General features: G+C 38.7%; 2 protein-coding genes across 2 annotated transcripts in view; both read right to left on the bottom strand.

Moving 5' to 3' along the window:
* Positions 1-5,856, bottom strand: part of araf (A-Raf proto-oncogene, serine/threonine kinase) — a 25,026-nt gene extending 19,170 nt beyond the window's left edge. The window contains exons 1-2 of the mRNA XM_008417342.2: positions 5,752-5,856; positions 1,396-1,613 (exon numbers count right to left, since the gene is read on the bottom strand). Coding sequence (XP_008415564.1) covers positions 1,396-1,506 — 111 coding nt within the window. The 5' untranslated portion in view covers positions 1,507-1,613; positions 5,752-5,856. The remainder of the gene's footprint in view (positions 1-1,395; positions 1,614-5,751) is intronic.
* A 208-nt stretch (positions 5,857-6,064) lies between these two features.
* imp4 (IMP U3 small nucleolar ribonucleoprotein 4) lies at positions 6,065-13,382 on the bottom strand. The gene is made up of 9 exons (XM_008417341.1): positions 13,298-13,382; positions 11,877-11,985; positions 11,669-11,752; positions 11,473-11,582; positions 9,576-9,708; positions 7,839-7,993; positions 7,659-7,753; positions 7,506-7,579; positions 6,065-6,437 (listed from the first exon to the last, which is right to left on the bottom strand). The coding sequence occupies exons 1-9, from the start codon at positions 13,298-13,300 to the stop codon at positions 6,325-6,327; spliced, it is 876 nt and encodes a 291-aa protein (XP_008415563.1). The 5' UTR covers positions 13,301-13,382; the 3' UTR covers positions 6,065-6,324.
* Positions 13,383-20,944: the final 7,562 nt, after the last annotated feature.

Genomic DNA, 20,944 nt, shown 5'->3' on the forward strand with positions numbered 1-20,944 from the left:
CATCAGATTTAGGACCACATATCCAAGTGACCAAGTGTAAAAATCCGATCTGTGTTGTTCGGATTGTCATGAAAATAGAGGTTGTATAAGGGCAAAAAAACCTGATTTGGCTCACTTCAGGCTTCAGTRTGAACATAGTCAAAGAGCATAGAGCTGGACTTCATAGACAATTTCACAATTTCTCTGTTTTTAGAAGATCGTCAGTATTTTCTAATCCCTCACAATCTAACATGGTCATTTTAAGCTGATATTTTGAATGTTTGCAGGGATACTGAGGAAAAGATGTGATGTGTGAAGTCAAACTGTCTGGACTGTGAGTACTTCACAGAAACTCAGAATAAAATGGGAGATTCATACTGGTGCTAAGAGGTAAAGAGTGAAGTTCACTCTCTGGTAAAGAAACTAGGTCTAGCATTTATGAGCAACTGAACCAATATGATGAACAAACCTAGAAACAAAACTAACTACTGCTATAAAAACAGCTAATGCAACATAAAAATGTAATGAAAAGTTTCTGTTTGAACATTCCCTGAWGACATGTAGATAAAGTTTCACACCATAGCTGTTAACTTTTGAGTTATGAAGTTGTTTAGGGGCACACCGATTGCAGTTTTCTGGCCAATCGCTGAAGGCTCTGCTCAATCAAATTTTGGCCAATACTGATTTTTTTGTATGAAATATTGCTAAATATAGCAAGAAAGTTGCTGAGTTGGCATGAGTGGGGTGATTATTGTTYGTCTTGGTGGGCTGGTCGGTCAGTCAAATCTCTCTCACAGCAGAGCAGAAGAGGACAGTGGCTGATGTTTCGATCTTTGCTAAGATAGATCAGATCAGCGGAAAAGATCAGCTTCACATGWAAGCGTTGGCTAATCACTGATCTCCCAAAATTAAGGAAATCGGGGCCGAATTACTGGTGCACCCMTAGTTGTGATCCCACCTCTGGAGGCTAAAATACAAAACAGCATGTTAAGATGTGAGGYCCTGCCTGGCTAACTTAAAGACRGATGGGGAAAACAAGAATAACGGGTACTAATGAGACCATAAAGATGCTGTGTCAGGACACTGCAGCTAAAGGATGAAAAGAATAAATTGCTATCTGCATGTAAGAGAAATGGAGGACAGCTCCAGGCACCATCTGTGACATCTGACACCAGCTGCCCACTAGCTTACTCACTGTAATGTTGTGAAAGATGTCGACTTCTGTGTGACTAATCACACTTTCAACAAACACATCACTTGTTCCACAGAAATGTGACTGGCAGCAGCCACCCCAACACCATTCAGCATATTTTCACTCCTCATTTACTAAATAAAGCTAGCATAATAAAAAAAACTTGAATAATGCACTGATTTGAATAAAGTAGATTAAAGTCAGAGCAGAGCCAGTCAACTCACCACCGTCCTCTGCTTGTTGGGGAGGTAGACTCGGATGGTGCCGCCACCACCACGGGGTACATCCTCCGGGCTGGTCTCCCCCGACGACGAGTACGAGGAGGTGGAGGACATGGTGAGAAGCAGGAGGACCGGGGGTGGGGGGGCACACAACTGAGGATGCTGCAACCTTAAGAGAGCTGCATGCACAGGGGGCTGTGGGAAAGGCTGTTACTTTGGACCTGCAACACACACACACACACACACACACTTCAGTTTAGATGCAACTACTGCGAACATTAGTTTTATATTTTAGCTTCACAAAAATGTAAAACCCAAAGTTTAGCATAATGTAGCTGCTTTAAATTCCCTGCTGCTGAAACATACCCAAAAGGTTATTACAAGCAGAATGTTGATTTTGATATTTAATCTAAAACCCAGATTATCAGGAATATTTTGAAATATTCAGGAGATCTGAACTGGTTAAAAGGCTGCARTGAGCTGCTGGACAGAACCAGGGTTTCTGCATGATTCTCTCCGTTAGACTGAAGACATTTTAACACTGTTAGGAAGTCAACTTAATTCATTTAATTAATTCTAGTGTTATCAAGTTGACAAGTTGAGATGTTAATCCTRTGTTACTTCAAATGTATCTTAATTAGGCTGTCCATACGCAGAAATACATCATCACCATATGCTGTCCACATTAACGTTTTTACAAACATTAAAAAGGTTTTTAAAAATTTTCAATTCATCACAGTTTAACTACGGATGATTTAAATATTTTTTATTGATTGACCACCCTACCCTATCTCAGATAAACTACAATGCACTGATTTCTGTTTACCAAGAAAAAGAAATTAATCAAATACATTTTTAAAAAATTATTGAATTGTACTGGCAAAAACAATGGATGTTAAAAGTTAGACAATAACCAAATATTTAAGAACATCTGATGCAAAATTACGAGYGATTTTACAGCATAAAATTGAGATAAAATGCAAAAGCTCTGTTTAAAACAGGAGTGTAGTTTTCTTTCAGCCAGCTGACCAGTAGTAAACAGCAACAGGTGGGGGAGGGACAGGGCTGCTTTACACTCTTCTATATGGTTCTCATTAAATTGTGTAAAAAGAGGTTTTCAAACAGAAACTTGGTGGTGATAACCAGCCAAGTTCAACAAAGGTGATAAAATAGAACTGGGAAAAAAAAAAATACATCCAAACTTTATGTAACAATTACAAAGATAAACATGTACGTATATGCCTGTGTGTCAGGAAATGTGTACCGTTTAGTTCAGTGCATGTTCAATACGTGGCCAGCAGCTGTCAGAGATACGCCAGCACAAGTCTTGTTTTGGTAACACAGCGGTGGACAGAGATTATTTCAGCAAACAATATTTCCAGTTGTTCCATCTGAGCTCTTTTTTTTCCATCATGAAGGCATGATTAAAAGAAGAGAAGTGGACAGAAATGTCCTGACTTTCTATTTTACCACTGAGCATTTCCAAGGAGCAAAATATCAGAAGAGTGAGTAGCTACAACTTCTACTTGACACAGTTCTTAGTTTTCAGTGAAGAGTCATATAGACCAAGAGTCATAACCAACATATTCAATGTTTCATAACTAAATATATACAACCTTATGCTATTCTGAAGCCTGATGAATTTTCAATGATGGATTAAGATCCACAAATGTGGTTAAAAAAATCACTTTCCCAACATGTAGTTCTCAATCTTTATGAAAATAAATTAAGGTTTTTTTTCACACCTGATAGTAGTTACAATCATCAACACGGACAAATAAAGGGCATTATAAACAAAATTGATTATTATTATTATTAAGAAATCTGCTGCCAACCAGAATCRGTTAATTTTACACTTGACCAAGGCAGGAAACAAGCTAAAACTGTATGYAAGAGCCAGCAGGTCCCCCTGGAAGCAACACTGTCTGGTGATGGAGTTATGGTGGGAAGACATGTTGATCATCGCTGAGGTGTTTAAAAAGGCAGTGAGGAARTACAACCAATGGAAGAAGCTCTGTTCTCCATGAAATCCTGACAGCTGATCATCAGAGTGGACGTTTACTAACTCTGCTGGTCACAGTGTGATGGATTTGCCTCTCACACATCGTGTGACGTCGCTGTTTAGGGTTAAACAATCCTGAATATATTGTCATGACAACATCAGTGCACAAATAATACCTCAAAGGACTGATTGCAATGCAATATTATTGGATGGTATAAAGGCGTCATATTAAGCCTATTGGGTGGAGTAAATGTCCACAAGTGACGTAGATGCTGAGGATCTAGAAGAGAGCTGGAAGACCAGATGAGGCAAACTGAGGCAAACATAATTACTGATATCGTTAACAATTGGAAATAATAAAACAATTGTGAGATTTTCTTAAATTGTACAGTYCTGCATTTTCTCATCTGCACAATATATTGAATGGTCATTGCAATCATGCAGTATAGAAAAATTGAATGCAATAAATAAAAGGCATATATTATTTCATGTTTGAGGAATTCAGACCCTGTGCAACATCATATTTACCCATCTGGGTGGCTCTGTAAAGCTCACACTGGATGAAATGTTAACACTGACAACCTGCTAGAAACTGTAATTGTGAAAAATATTGAAAAAAATGTAGATATTTCCAATAGACAAGCCTCACAATTATCAGTAAGAGTCCTGAAAACACACATTCTATTCTAAYGTAACCATTCAGAACTGAACAGTAAATMTGATAAGTTTTCTGTCATAGTTTAAGTTGGCCACAGCGCACATAAATTCCAAARTGCTGTTGTGGAAAAAAAAATTATATTGTTGAATTTGTTTTTTCCAGGTGTGCAAAATTTCTTTTTAAGAAAAACATTTATGAGCTCCATCTGGTAAAGGAGACTTCCTGGATTATTTTTATASTTTCATTTTATCTGCATAAATGAATCTGTCCTTTGACCTTGATGACTTTTCTAGATTTGTTTAGAAATCATTTCCTTAAAGCAAACTAATATTTGTTAGCACTAAAAAGAAAACTGTATCGGCATTTTATAGCATAAATCTATGATTATATCACAACAATAAACAATGTACTCTTCCTATCATGTATTGCTTTATATTTGATGTCTTTAGTACATTTTGCTTTTTACTTTTTAACTTTTGATAGTTTTTTTTTTTATGTCATATGACACCTTACATATCCACATCAGAAATACATTATTGCCATGCGCTGGTCACATATTTTGCATTTTGTTTATTGTACTTAGAACATTTAGGTGAATTTTATATTTTTGAACTGCGTGTGCGGCATCTACTTAAAACGGCAGGTCTGCTCTTGACTGACAAGCACGATTAACCCCCTGAGGGGTTATTACTGATTATTATTATTCTACAGCATCTCCACCTGCATCTCCACCTACATCTCCCCATCAGTAACTAATAACAGTTTATTAGTAATAAAAACGCTGTGAGCTAAACAAAACTGGCCAAACGGAGCATTTGCATAACGATGACAATTTGTCTCCCGAGAGCTCATGTTCAACAGAAGCTTTAACATTTTGGCTCATTTTCATATAAGCCATAACATGTTAGTGTAGTCTATGCATCACGCCGGTTCTTAGTTAGCAACTTGTGAGAGTCGTAATCAGTCTCGGCTTTTAGGATACATTTGTTTTCAGACTTTGAAGTGTGACTAAGTGAAAAACACCGGTGTCAACGACAGCTTAGATCTGTGTGACAAGAGAACATGAGTACAGCTGAGAGTTGGACTAACTCCCAGAAGCTCACCTAAACAACACGGAAGGAAATCCTCCAGAATAAGCCTTAAAATCACTGTTTAAAAGCAACTCTAGTTGTGAAAAGATGCTAATGCTAGCTGACGTTAGCATGGAATCCTCCTGCTATGCAGCTCTGACATTTCCAGTTTAGGGACTAGGGAGGCCATGTTTCTCTCGGGGGCGTCAGTCAGCCTAGTTTAGCTAACCATCCAATAACTTTTAAAGTGGTTTTACAATAAAAACGAAAACGTTAATTTCGGCACCACTAGGTTTGCGAAACAAAGTTATAGGACTGGCCGACTCCTCTAAATTCGAGCAACAAGCTAACAAGCTAAATGCTGTGCTGAGTGAGATTATCCTCTCCCTCAGTGACTAGCTCACTTTGATGCTAGTTCTAGTCAGCTAATGTTAGCCAACCTGTGGGGGGTTTACCACGGCGTCAAGTCTGCTACTCACTTCTGCTCTGCTCTCCTCCTAACACTTTTCTAACAGACGACCTTAAAACACCACAGAACCGCTGCCGGGATATAATCCCGACTGTAACACCGAGACCGCTTCACTCTGCGGTGTTCCCAAACAATTAGCGTAGAAAAGTTCAACTCTTACCTGTAGCAGCCATCTTGAATGCTCTCAATCTGAAGTCGAATCTGTCAAGAAGTTCGAGGAAAGCGGAAAAMCTACCATAATGCTCCGTCCCCATTGGCTGGTTCATTTGGTCGCGTTTTTTTCATTGGACAATCGCAGGCTTGGCATGTGGTAGGTGGGTGCTGTCAGTGGATTACTGACACTACTCATTTTAGAGCGCAAGATATCAAGGTAGGCATATGCCATTACATTTTAACAATAATAAAATGATTAAATAATTATTTTAATAAACGTAGTTATTTTCCCATCACAGGTCAAATAAAACAAGACGACACAAATGATACATATTTTATTTAGAAAAGGAATAAATGCAAAGTACAAACCACAAAGGATCTAACCAAACGGGATGCCTGAAAGAAATGCTCAATTTAACGGAGCTTTCAATATATATGACAAAAATCTATAACTGATGGTCATGTCTTTACTTATATCAGATTGCTCTAACAAGGTATGAATCATAATATTCTAAACCCAAAATGGAACTGAAGATCYGTGAAGATGGTGTAGCCGGTTCATTCATTCATGTCTCTGGTCTCACTGCACGCTGAGGAACTTCCTTTTCTTAGCTGTGTGTGTGTAGGGGTGATGACGCCACTCGACCTCTGCTGTGCTCTCGTTCTCCAGGGTACCTAGCTTGATCATGTACACTAAACAGATAAAGAGATGAACTTGTAACAATACTGTTTCTACAGGCTGGGAGCAATTAAAGTGTGTGAAATTGAGCATTAAAATGTGACAAAAATGCCAGAACAGAAGAAAGCCATAAAGAGGAAATCATTTTCACCGTACCGTATCCTGCCCCCGTAAGAAAGAAATAATGACCCTTTTTAGGATTTCCTTCCAGTGATTTACATTCTGGATCATTTTCCATTAATTCTGGTCTGGATGTTCAGATGTTTTATTAAAGACAATAACAGTCCAATTAATGCTAAAGTTATGGTAGCACAAAAACAATCTGGTAAATATTAGGGATGTTCTGTCCAAATGAGTGGCCATTGTTAACATTAGCCTCTAAAACCCAGAAAAACCCAAAGGAACATAGAGCTGGCAAAACCTTTCACAATCCATTCCAGCTTTTCATCACTTTACAATAACAGTCTTCAATGTATTTCCTTGGGATTTTATGTAATAAACCAACACAATAGGGGATATTTGTGAGAAAAATGATGCATGAAAACCTGAAAAGTGTGGCTTGTATTTGTTTTCAGCTTCCTTGTTCAGTACTTTGCAGGTTCTCCTTTTCCTTTGGGAAAGASTTTGATTTTTGAGAGCATCTGAACACATCAGTTTTCAAACTGTGCTGCAGTTTGTTGATTTGAATTAGGCCTGTGTTTTGCCTAGGCCATTCTAACTCATGGATATGCTCTGATCTAAACGAGAGGTGTCCAAACATTTTGTCAAAATGACACGCTAAGGAGACACTTACTAGAACTAGTTTTGTCCTTATTTATTCTTGACGGAGCTCTGTGAGATGTTCAACATTTGGGAAACGGTTTTACAATCTAATTCTGCTTTAAACGTCTCCACTGTTTTCTCCCTGAGAGAGAAGATTTAGCTCTAGTTTAACATGAAGCCATTTAGCTGAACTAGTCAGATATTTTATTGAGACCTTAGGAGATAGTGTGGAGTTTCAAAGAATGCTGGTGTATCTGCTAAAAACCAGCTAACCGGTACCGTTTGCTGTTTCTGCATCAGACTCAGCCACCAATACTTACATTTCATTTCAAACCGAGGTCCTACTTCTGTCAGCTCTACGTTCTTGTGGTCGGTTTTCTTATAGGTGTGATGCCTGAAAGAAAAGAAAAAACTCTGATTTGTCTATTTATTTGCTGTATTTTACTTTCCATAATGTTTTCCAYGGCACTGACCTGAAAGAGATAAAGTCCTCCTGGTTGGCGAAGGTGATGACACGCCTGCTGTCGTCTTTGGGGACTGGGAACAGATACTTCAAGATATTCGACACCTGCACAAGAACAATTAATTAGTTTTATGCACAAACAAGAGATGTAAGACAATATCCCCAAAGTCTGCACACACTCGGCGCTCACCCTTTTGCCGAGGCGTGAGGTGAAGTTGTGAAAAATGAGGTGGGGGTAGGCCTCAGACATGGTGCCAATGTTGGGAACATCGTGCCTCATCACCACATTGTAGAGCGTGAAATAAGCTGTGGGTCCAAACGGTAGGTGGCAAATAACCAGGCCATCTGTAACCATACAGGAACATCCAGCAGATCCATCAGATGTCAGTCATATAACACAAGTCTCTCTAATAGATGCAGACATGCTGAGTTAGACAAGAAATATTGTGTATTGTAGCATCCTGAAAATAGTTAATCTGCTAAACACTTAAACACAGCGTGGGTCGGCCATCAGGCGCTCTAGGATATTTCCCGGTGGCCTGACCTGCTCAGGACAGCTGAGTTCAGGTCTCTTTTAACAATTCCTGCAGGTGACTGGGATAGTTTCTGCCTGGTTGAAACTCCCACAGACTGCAGTTTCAATGTGGAAAAGACAGATCCATCCTGGACCCCTCCTGTCATGTTCCGAGGCTGTCAGTCACAGCAGTGCAGACACACATCAGGTTGCGAACTGGTGTTATGCCGAGAAGAGCGTGCCTGGATGCCCTGCCGCGGAAACGTGCATCGCTCAAAACAACCACATATTATTAAGAAGAGATTAAAATATGACCCACAGGGAAGCTTAAAAAATATATGTAACATGAACTTATTTTTAGTCCATGAACGCCCTGAAAAGATTTTTGTTTTCTGGCAAATTGACTTAAAGTAGGAAAGTTTTGACATGTTTTATCTAGACACATTTTAGTCATATGCCTAAAGCTCTGCTGTCACAGTCCGGTTTTCTCTACCATCATTTCAGCATCACATAACATCCAATCGGTTAAACGCTGGTAAGGATGCAAATAGGACACAGAATATATTTACATGTTGATGGTAAAATACACAAGTTGGTTATCTGTAGGTCTTTATAATAAATATATCAACTAACATAAGGACAGAATTCAGTTTCACTATATTTTTGTCATTGTCCATCATTTTGACTGATGGCGTCAAAAATATCTTGTCAATTTATATATTAAAATAAAATATGCCGTGATATTAATGACATATTTAATTTCATTTTCATTTGGTTTAATTAAAATTCAAAAAGATGAACAGAGAATCCACATCGTGTCATCACACATCAAGCAGATGAATAAATGTCTTTTTTTTTCAAACACTGACAAAAACCACTGGCTGTGGCCCAGTAACCACGTATGACTGAATATGAACTCCGGTCCTACTCCTTCATCTTGGTAAGCATGGACCTCAATAGCACACCTGCTTCTAATCAAATGTCTCAGGGTTTTTATGTTGTTCTGGAGATCAGAATTACAAACAGCACTTCAGCCAAAGTTTCAAAATCAGGGAACATTTCTCCAACAGAAGTGATCAGAAGCTGATAAGACTCTCTGAACGCTGGTTCAGCTGCACCAGATGAGCTCTAAAGTCTCCATAACTTTAGAGCACAGATAATGCTAGATCTGTGCATTATTCAAAAGATTAGCTACTCAAAAAGCATGAATTTCTGTCCCTCCACAGCAGACACTTGGGGGGCACACAGCAAATTTCAGGAGTTGTGTTAGCAGGATGCTTTCCATCATTGATCGTTTTGTTTTAAAACAGTGACAGAAAAATCTGAAGGACTTTATTCATTATTAGTTCCAGGTTCACTTGGTTAAAACAACAGGAAGCATCTAGGAACAAAGGCTAATGTCAGCCTGCCTACCTGGCTGTCCTCTGGTTTCATGTACAATGACCAGGTCTGATACGTTGTTGGCTTTACAGGCCCGCACCAGCGCCGCCACATCATGGTTTCCTCTGTTCATCCGCTGGGCTCCAGGAAACATCAGCTTTACCTCCTACAGACAGCATGGAGGGATGTTACTCACTGATCTCTGCAACATTTCACACTTTACAGAAAGCTACAATCGCACTGAGGTCAGTCAGTCTTCTGTCGATATCTGTTCTGTCAAACCTCACAATGCAACACACAGCACCTTGCAAAAGCATTCGACTGGAAATGTTCAGTTTGAAAGTAGCAAGTATTTCCATGCATCTGCTAGAAAATTAAAATGTCCTGAAAAAGTATTTAGACATGTTCACCTTTCACATTTTGCCACATTACAAACACATTTGTGATAAACAAATTCAATTCAGTTTGTTAGTGCCAATTCACAACAAATGTCGTCTCGAGGCTCTTAATCATTTCACTCCAATTACACGCATTCCACCTGATCCCAGTTATCAAACGGTACAGTAAACTCAGTTTGTTATTCAAAGTAGTTTGCAAAGTTTCTACCTAAAGAAAGAGATAATTATTGGTGGGATTATATTCACAGAGACAATCAGAGCCTGAGCGAGTTCAGGATTGGAGAAAAACTGCTGCTGCAAAGAGCTGCCTGCTGAAGGCACAACACACAAATGCACACCAGACAAATCACATCAGTCAAATACACAGCTTGTGGTTGTCATGTGACAAAATATGGAAACAGTTCATAAAGCATACATATCCAGAAATCCACATTTTACATCCCTCTATAAATAACATGCAATAAACTAATCAATTAATCGAATAATACAGATACGTCATAATCCATTTTAATTATGGTTTTGGTTGTGTGTGCTCCCAAACAACAACTCCCGTCATTCGCTGTTGAAAAATGAAATAAAAAGGTTTTTATAAACTTTTATTTCTTATGGTTTGGTTGTCGTGTTTTATTTTGGATATTGAAAATATCCTCCAGTTCCAGTTTTCATGGTTTTTAAACAAATTAAAGTTTATTAGTTTATGAGAGGGTGAACTTGCATTATTATGTAATTATCACTATATTACATAAAAATGGTCTCAAAACAACAACACAGTCATTTATCACAATAACACTTTAGTACAGTGATTAATCATGAGTAATGTATATGCTTGACTTTATAAGCTTAAAATGTAGAAATGCAAATTTTTCAAAAAATGTTTAAGGAAATTTCTCAATCCAAACATTTCAGTTTTCATATTCAGGAAGGTTTAAATGAAGTCATTTTGCTTAAGCACAATTTAGAAATGTTAACTACAAACTAGTTGTGCTTCAGAGGACGGATAATTCATCATTCGCTCATACTACGTTGGTTTTATCCAACAGTTTTTTTTTTAAATTTTCAATAATTCTTTTGGCACTAAGAATTTATTTGGCCTGGGTGCTGACTTAACCAAAGTGTGGATCAAGGGCGCAGAGGCGGCGGGGCTAAAGACCAGTCCCTAGAATCAGAACACACTACGCACTTGAACCCTTCAGTGGAAACGCACATTTAAAGGACACAAAGGTGTCCTTTAAGCGTACTGGGACTGGGCCTAAGTAACCCTCTGTGAGAGAGACTGTTAGGTCAAAATAGGTAATGTGATTAATCTGCATTATGTAATAGTAATGCGTTAAAACTTTTTAGATTAATTGTATGCATTAATGTTGACTGCCCTAATAATAGATCAACTACAGATGCCAGAGCGCAAGGCTGTCACCTCAGCACTGCATGATGGGAATCAGCATGCAGAGCTGCCTGCAGGGAGAGGCAGACAGTAATGATCACAGTGTGTTTACATGTGCTCTACATCATCTAATCTGAAACCACATCAGCACCTTGGCAAACATTTTGAGTCTGGAGCTCGGGTCTCTGGACGTGGTCACCATCAGTTTGGGGTCCTCCACTCCGGCCCATTTATACTCGTCGTCCATGTGAGAGCTGACGCCTGAACGCAAAAAAGCCGACGGTTACATGAGCTGAGAGGGACACGGGGAGGAACACAGCGAGCAGTCAGCTTCCAGCCTCACTTACCTTCTGCCCCTTCGTCATCGTACTCCACCAGCTTTTGCAGCCCCAGGGCTTCTCTGCGGACGTCGGGCGGAAGGGGAGAGTTTTCTGTGGTCAAGAACAAATAAATACCTGTGTTACAGGGATATTTGTGGTTGGACAGCTCCTAGTGTTAACCACTCATGCAAAATGCATGAGGAAAAAGGCGATCTGTGTTGTCGTGCTGCCTCACTGTCGAGTGCGTCCTTCAGCTTCAGTTTCTTCTCCTCTATCGTTTGGAGCCGGTCCTCCTGGGCCTTCCTGTACAGGTACTCCCGCCTCAGCCTCACCTCTCGACGGAGCTGCCTCACCGTCACACAGCAGGAAAACACAGAAAAGCAGACAGAGCTTTTCAGACTCAAGGCACACACTCCTACTAAGGACATGGTTTTCCCACTTTTCCCACAGTAAAATTCAAACACTTTCAAGGTTAGTTTTCAAAATTTTCCAGCACCACACTTTAGAGATAAAAGCAATACAAATGAACTAAAAAAAAAGCATTAATATAATATATCATGTATTACTGCCTTTAATGTCTTGTAAAAAATATTGCACATTCTACAGCAGGGACAAAGTAAACTAAAATAAAACCCATTTTTATGTTTTGAAATGTCCATTACATACACTGTATACAACTGACTGGTCTGAGAACAAAACAAACACTAATTTAAGAAAAAATACCCCAATTTAATAACTTTGTTTATTGCTTAAAATATAAACCAACCTTGAAATTATTTCAATTACACAGACCAATTAGTCAGTAAGCCATTAGGAACAATCAGCATTTATTATATTGGAACAAATCGCGTTAAGGTAAAAATATCTAAAAAATATTCTCACTAAGTTTTCTGGCATTTAGCAAATGGAAATAATTTGTATCATTCTAACTGACCTTAAACAAGAAATGTCTGTTGTAATGTAAGTTCAGATGGTGACAGATTAATTCAGCATTTAGACAATATGACATAATAAAGTGAGGAAATACAAATTTCAGTTTTTTCTTGTGATGTGAATAATACATTAATCAACAACCATACTTTTCCATACTGCACAGGTACCCTGAACACCAGCCAACTAAACCACTTTCATAAAGCACAGCCTGGGACAGAAAAGCAGCAGGAGACTGGGCCTTGTGGACAGGGCAGGAAGTGGTGGGTCAGCTGGGGAGACACTGAAGCAGATCTACCAGTTTGCGGGGGGAAAGCAACAACACGGAAAAACAGACAGAGGCTGTGGTGAAAAGAGCAAGAAGCAAAAAACATTCAGAATGGTGAGAACAGATCATAGAACAAGAGGGGAAACGCAGGAAAAGTTAGAAACAGATATAGGATGAAACAAGCAGCACTTGTTTCAGTTCCTGTCCTGTTTTAATCTAAACTTTATAATTCCACAGGTCATCGTACGGACGTTTTAAATGTTGATCTCTAGCCCATTTAAAGCCTCTGAACCCTGGCAGTGTTTATGGAGAGCTGTATCCTCCTGCCTTCAGCTCCAAGCACCAGGGAGGCTACAGACTCTAAAGCCAACCATGTCAAGGCGGTCCCAAAGCGGCCGTCATTATCAGCTCAAACTGCGACAATTTCCTAATAAAAGCCAATGTTGTTTTTAACTCACCATGATGCTGGCTGCTAGCTTCCAGGCTCCACAAACTCACGTGGGGAAGAAAAAGCTCCCAAACAACAACTCGCGTCATTCGCTGAAGAAACAGCCAATGAAAACCGTCGGTACTGACTTTGGCTAGCTTTTCAAAATAAGAGTCTGAAATGAGTATCCACTGTGAAGGTATACTGTAGGGCCGCTGCTGTTTGTTTCGCATACATCATTCTAACTTAAATGGATTATCTGCTATGCTTAATCCATTTTCTAGTACGGGGATCTGTAACCTGCAGTTCTGGGGTCACATGTATCTACTTCAGATCTTCAGAATGGCTCTATTAAAAAGAAAACTTTGTTTAAAAATAATAGAGAACTTGTTTTAAGGATAAATGTAATAAAAAGATTACTTTTAGATAACAAGATCAAACAAATAGAACAAAGTCTGACTTTAAAAAAAAAAAGCTATATATTTATAGGTCTTTCAGGTTTTGCAGTTTTAGACACATTTCATTTAGCTGACCCAGGGCCAAAAATGGCTCTCTGGATTGAAAAGACTAACCTTTGCCTTAGAAGGACGTTTTGTCTTCATTGTACATTCGCTGTAAGATAAAGTGGGGTTTAGAATCCAGTAAAATAAAAAATAAATAAATAAAAAATTTATTAGGAGGTTAATTACAGTTTGATAATCCTAATCTAACATATTTCATATCACCCCAATCCAAATGGGATTTGAACTGAAATAGTCTAGTTTGGGTTTAATACAAAATTTTAAAAAATGTGTATGTAATTAAACTCAATCAATTAATATATAATTGGAGATTTATGTATATTAATAATTTATGAAAAAATCTCAACTGCATACAGAAGTAAACTGATATGCAAAAGCTAAAACTACATGAAACAAAACGGTTTGTTAAGATGAACAAACAGAAGGAACACACAAATAACAGATGGTTGGTACAAAGCGAGGGCAGGATGATAAACAGGTGAGTTGACCTGGAACCTCAGTGGGTCACTTCTGACACCAGAATAAGAATCACAACGAGCAAAAGAAAAGAAAAGAATGCCCATCGAAAATGAGGACGTCTCATTCCAAAATTGTGCAAAAAAGAAAAGAGCTTTCTTTTAAAAAAGGGGGGCCAAATACAAAATCTACAGAGACTTTTAGCTGTGTTGCAGTAATCATCCAATCAGCATGTAGGCTATAGATAGGAACCTCTGTGTGGTTAGACATTTCCTGAAGCTTGGGCACATTTTTTTAAGACTCCTCTTCCGGTAAACATTGCCTTTTTATTTTATTCGATGTAAGTGCAGCTTTGCTCGGTGTTTGGAAAATGCATTCTTTAATCCTGGTATTCCTTTTGGCAATAGGTAAGTTTCCAAAAATATGCGATGCTGGTTTAAATCTCAATCTCACAAATTAATGCTAGTTCAACTGCAGAGCTTCATACGTCTTTACTGTGCTACGTTTCTGACTGAAACAACTTGAAGAGTGTATACAACTTCTTCATTGAGAGCATTTATAGACATCATTTTGTTGTCAAAACCACTTTCTTCACTTTTAAAAATTTAGTTTAGTGAATTGTAAAACATTTTTACATGGTCGAGTTGTTTTGGTTTGGTATATTTCCAAATGTTCATGCAGGTGGCAATGAAGCAGTGTTCTGGCAGAGGCTCACATGTCCCTATGAAGCCCAGCAGCAGAACCTGCTGCGGGTCTGGTGCCGGCAGAGCTCTGCAGAGTGCTGCACAGGCCTCACCTTCAGCAACAGCTCCCAGTTGGCTGATGGAGGCAAGCTGAGGGTGACCCAGGACCTGCACTCCTTCACCGTGGAGCTGCTGGAGCTGAGCTACACAGGGGGGGTGTACTGGTGCGGCCTACTGAGCAGAAACGACACCATCATCAAGCTGGCTGAAGGATATTTTCATAGCTGTAAGTAAAAACAGCGTCTCGACAGCCAATGAAAGCCCAACTATGATTGTTGCGTTTGTTTTAGTTGCTGTAGGCGACAATCTGGTGAAAGATAACTTCCAGTTAGTTCACTGTAATGATCATTTTTAAAAGCCTGCTAAGTTGGGCTGAACCAATACATTTTTTTCACTTCCGGCACCGATACAGATATCGATACTGAGCCGATACAGAAAAACAGCTGAACTGACTTTAGACGTTTTTCTTTTTTTTAAACACAGACATAAATGTAGTGATTTTCAAATGTGTTTGGTAACTTTGCACCAGCACTGCACACTAAAACACACAAACTGCTTCAGAAGGTTGAGCAAACATGTACAACCAACTGTAATCTCTTCAGTCAGTGCAATAGAACAGTAAATGTAAAATAAATGATGAAGAAAATGAAACTGATGAAAACAATAGGTTGACTAACTTGGTCAAACAGAAAAATAAACTGCAACAAACCTTCTTTCAAATGGTTCAGAAAGTGCAATTAGGAATTCTAAATATAATGTAAAATATATAGGAAAGCATCATCTCACACAAAGCATAGAATTGGACTGAATAGATCTGCCCTTATGGATCAGTCACATATAGTTCCACCAGGTGTTTGCTAATTGCTTCTGGCTAGTCTGAAGGAGCTGAGTGGGGGAGCTGCTCTGTGAGGCGGAAGCTCTGAAACTTGGAAACTGAGGAGGAGCTGTACCTTGAAGGCAGAGCTAAGTCCACCCAGCCATTTTGTACAACTGAACGGTTGCCATAGAGCAGTGGTTCTTAACCACTTAACCACCACTTAACCACAACCCCTGGGGTTCGTTGAGTCGGTCCCAGGGGTTCGGCGGAGCCTCTGCCGCGGAGGTAAAGACAAACTTGTGTAAAGTCGTGATGACGCCCCGCTTTACCATCACTTGCTGCAGAGGATCACGTTACATTGCTTAGCCAATCAGAGCTGCGGAGGAGCCCTGATTGAAGGAGCTCCACTCAGCATGGATTTGAACTTGTGTCTTTAATTACTTCAGCAAAGCTCACAGTTTTAACCAAATTCTGTAGCTTTCGGTGAACATCTAAATCTGCTCCTTAGTCGCATCTTTTCGGGATTCCTACTGCCTCTAGTGGCGTGGGGGTGGTAACACAATTAATATAATTACATTACTAAATCAGAATACGGCAAAGTCATTATTATTTATTATTAATTTTTCATTCTCTTAAGAATGTAGAGCAAATTAAATGACCTAAACAAGACCTTAAAGTGGTTTCAGTTTCTCTCGATGGCCAACCTGTTGAAACTGTGGCAGATTTTAAATACCTTGGGTCGTTCCTGGACAGTCAGCTCAACTTTRCTGAAAACACTGAYTATATTTCGAAGAACTGTTCTCAGAGACTCTACCTTTTAAGAAGACTTTGTGATCTTGGGGTCACCCATATATCTTGAATTTGGAAAAAATATATATATTTTAGTTATCACTACAGAAGGGTTCAGTGAATGCGCATATGAAACTGGTGGGTTCGGTACCTCAAAAAAGTTTAAGAACCACTGCCATAAAGATTAAAGAATTTCTTAAATAAGCATGTAAGTACCAAGACACCAGCATAAAGTGACTGTGGCAGATTTACACCCACTTTTTCTTTTATTGAAGATGCATAAGTTGATGAAATATGACCACTGTAAGCTGATCTCCATTAATTTGCCTTCACTGCAGCCTCAGCTGCTTTCATCTGGAGTTTTACTCGCTGGATGCTGCTGCCTCTGCTGCCCATAGCAACCATATGTGCTCATGTCTGCACCACAAGTAAGCTGTTCCTGTTTTAATCTTTTTACTTTACCGACAATGTGGTTCACTCAGGGGTGGAAAGTAACTAGTTACATTCACCTGCACTACAGTAACCAAGAAAAACTTGTCTGTACTTTGTGCTTTTGAAAGTTGTTTACGGAGCTAAAAATTTTACTTTGACTTTAACTTGAGTTTGTTTTGAATAAAATATTTTACTCAGTTACATTTAAAATAACTCCCGCTAACGAATAAAATAATCATAATAAAAACAACAGAAAAAAATAGCATTTCTGCTGGGTTAATAATCAGATTCCATGTTGTATCATTTGGAAGACAAAGGAGCTGGAAAAACACATTGAACGTAGTTTAAGTTACTCTGAGAAAAAAAAAATCCTCACTGTACTTAAGGGACCAGTTTCTAAGTATTAGAAAGACATCAGCTTTATCATATGATGTCAACTAGTTTGGTTTATGTTCAATGCTATGACCATGTGAACATCCTGAATTATATTTTAACAACTGATGTAACTTGTTTCAGTTATATCTGGTGCTTGTGATTCCAATCTGTATTGGCGACCAGGTGCTTAGTTTGGAGTCAGTTATTTAAAAGTATTAGACAGGAAGAAGAGTGGACATATTGGACAGTTATGATGGTCAGAAATGCCAGATGGCCAGGCTGACAGAAGATGCTAGGTATTTGTGTATTTAAATACACAGAACTCTCAAATATTCATGATGATGTGCTATCATGTGTTGTATTTTGTCAAATTTTTTATTTAACCTTTATTTTACCAGGATAAATAAAGTCATTAAGATTAAAAATCTGTTTTTCAAGTGAGTCCTGGGCAAGACGCATCAACAAATACAACACAGAAAAATACAGTTAGAAGAAAATGTTACGCTATAAACAGCAGCTCCGTGTCACAGAATCAACCTCTAAATATTTTAGTTTAAATTTAAGAGCACTAAATGAGACGTGTTACATTTTTATTTATAAAGGTTCTTCTTTAATTAAACAGCTTGAGACCTGTATGTTCTTATTTCCTTTCTGAAATCCTCAGGCAGAACTTTCTTCTGCTCATGAAAAAGCTACTTTTACTTAAAAGTATAATTTTAATGATGTACTTTTTATTTTGGAGTAACATTTTACACCGGTAACTTTTACTTGGGTACATTGTTTTTGTACGCTTTCCTGCTCTGGTTTCACAGCAGCCAGACGTTCATACAATCAGAAGCTCAATGTCAGCTGTTATTAAAAACTATCACCAAGATTATGGACTTTAAAACACTGGAGTTATATGATGTTTTATTTGTAAACTTTCATTTCTTTTCCTTCTTTTTTTGGGTTTTTCCAAGTATTCATTGGAGGATTCCAGTCAAACAGTGTCATTTAGTTGCATGCAATTTGTTTTATAATAGAATAAATGAATTTGATCAAATAAACAGTTATTTCTCTTCACAGTGAAAGCAAACCAGTGCCTTAAGGTAAGCGACTGCTCGTTTCTCACTTAGCATTCTGGAATCATAGAATCCTAAAATCTTGGGATTTAGTTTTCTGTTTTCCTTCCTCAGCAGGATGAGCCGTTTGATGACGTAGCAGCGGGCGGAGCGCTCGCCGACCCACTCTATGAGAGTCCAGATTCTCAGAATGAGAGAAATTCATCAGGGATTTAACGCTATCACTCGACACATTTTCTACCAACACCACAAAAAAAAAAAAAAAAAAGAAAAGAGAGAAAAATCCATAATTTTCTTTTTTATGAAGAAATAAGTTTGCATTTATTGGACAAACCAAACATAGGCAAACTCACACATAGTGTAAAGATGGAACATGTCATGGAGTGAAAAATAAATGAAGAATTTCATCCCATATAAACAGCCTCCTGAAACCAGCTTTCTAAAGTGCATATCATTCTSTGGAATGTTATTACTTTAGTAAACAGAACAGGACAGAAAAAAGTCTCTGGATTTCAGCAGGACTGTTTCCAAAAGAGTGTACATGATTTTGGAATGAAGCTCCTCATGTATATTTATATATATATATCTATTTACTTTATACATTCTTTTCTTGCTGTACATTTAAGTCTCATGCTTTGCTTGAAACTTTTATCAGCATTTATCCTCAAACAAGAGATGAAAAAAGCACACAGTATTCAGGATAATGCTGCATAGTGTCACCTTTGGAATAAAACAGATTTTTGTAAACCAGCAAATTGGAACCGTTCTCTGTGTGTGTATGAGAGATAAAGAGCTGATGTCCATCAGATGCAAAAACACACATCGGTTCTGGATGAGATGTGTTTTCTCCATCTATTAGAAGCAGGTGAGCTGAGGCTTTCAGACAGAATGACACCATGTGGGGACTAAAGCAGCTCTGGTTTCTCTCCTTAAAGCTGCAGTATGTAACTTTTAGAAAGAATATGTTTTTTAAATATATCTGTTGAAACTGCTGTCATTTTGTGAAGGTTTGTTATGAGAGAATCTGTGGATGGATCTCATCCACCTCCTCTCTAAGTTACTGTTGCCATCTGAAGAAATGCACCACTCCTGACCTAAAACAACCAATCAGGGTCAGGAGGAGGGGCTTAGCACTGTCAATCAACCACATGTGCTAATGGTGGCGAAAGAACAGAAAAACTGTTTATCTGCCGTCATTGGTGGCTATACAAACGAGCCTGAGCATTCACAACAGGATATACTATACAGCACAGAGTGATTGACAGCGCTAAGACCCTCCTCCTGGTTCTGATTGTTTCTGGTTAGCGCTGGGAGAAGACAGAGGAGATCCATCTTTTCACAGATTGTCTAACATTGTGACAGTTTCAACAAATTTGTATGTAACTTTTTCTAAAAGTTACATACTGCAGCTTTAAAAAGCAATTTAAGTAAACAGCTGACTGTTACAGGTGAAAGGTCATAGAAGTAGACAAGCTCTGAGCCACACAGAGAGCTGCATGATGGGTCTGACTGGACAGTCTGGACACACAAAACCACACCAGGAGAAACCAAGACATTTTTGCAACAAAACATAATAAAGGACACAACAGAACAACAACAAAAAGAAAACCCGGACGTGGTACAATTACAGAGGAATATTCATATCAATCCTTCTACAACCAAAAACAAATGTTAAGATTCACTCCAATCTGATGACAGGCTTCCAGGATGCAGGACATCCTGGGACATTTAAAGCAGACTGAACTACATGGTTTACAGTAAGAACACTTGATGGGGACGGCTGCTCGTCTTTCCCTCAGCAGTGACCCTGCTTAAGGCAAACGCAAAGAACAGCGGAGGAATAAAACACATGGAACCTCATCCTGGGCTTAGACTCAATATCAATGGGCTTTTATCTTCACTATTATCTTCATTATGTTTTCCGACCATGATAGTGTGATTAGTAGGGGTGCACCGATTGCAGTATACTGGACAATTACTAGTTTTTAAAAAGCCTGACCTGCCGATTCTGATGTAGGTTGATATCGATTTCTTTCCTTAAAATGTTGCTAAATGTAGCAAGAAAATTCTTCAGTTGGTAACAGTGGGGTCACTATTAACTGAATGTGCAGTTGTCACCTGGTGGGCGGGTCTGTCAGCCAAACCTCTCTCAAAGAACAGAAGAGGACAGTGGCTGATTAGGTCTGAGGTAGGCAAGATCAGTGGAAATGATCAGCTTCACATGTAAGCACTGACCGATCACTGATCTCCCAAAATGAAGGAGATTGGGACCAATTTATCAGCTGGTCGATTTATCGGCGCACCCCTAGTGACTAGTTTACAGCTCTTATTCTTCTGGTGGGTGGAAGGTTGGTTAATTATGACCATAATCAGCACAGAACAAAAGCCTACAGATAACTGATGTGGCTTCATATGTGAAATTTAAACAAAAAGATATAAATTTCTGCAGAATATTAGCAGTGATGAAAGAACAGCTTAGGGGAG

This window comes from Poecilia reticulata, linkage group LG9 (genome assembly GCF_000633615.1).
Source record: "Poecilia reticulata strain Guanapo linkage group LG9, Guppy_female_1.0+MT, whole genome shotgun sequence".
Taxonomy (NCBI): domain Eukaryota; kingdom Metazoa; phylum Chordata; class Actinopteri; order Cyprinodontiformes; family Poeciliidae; genus Poecilia; species Poecilia reticulata.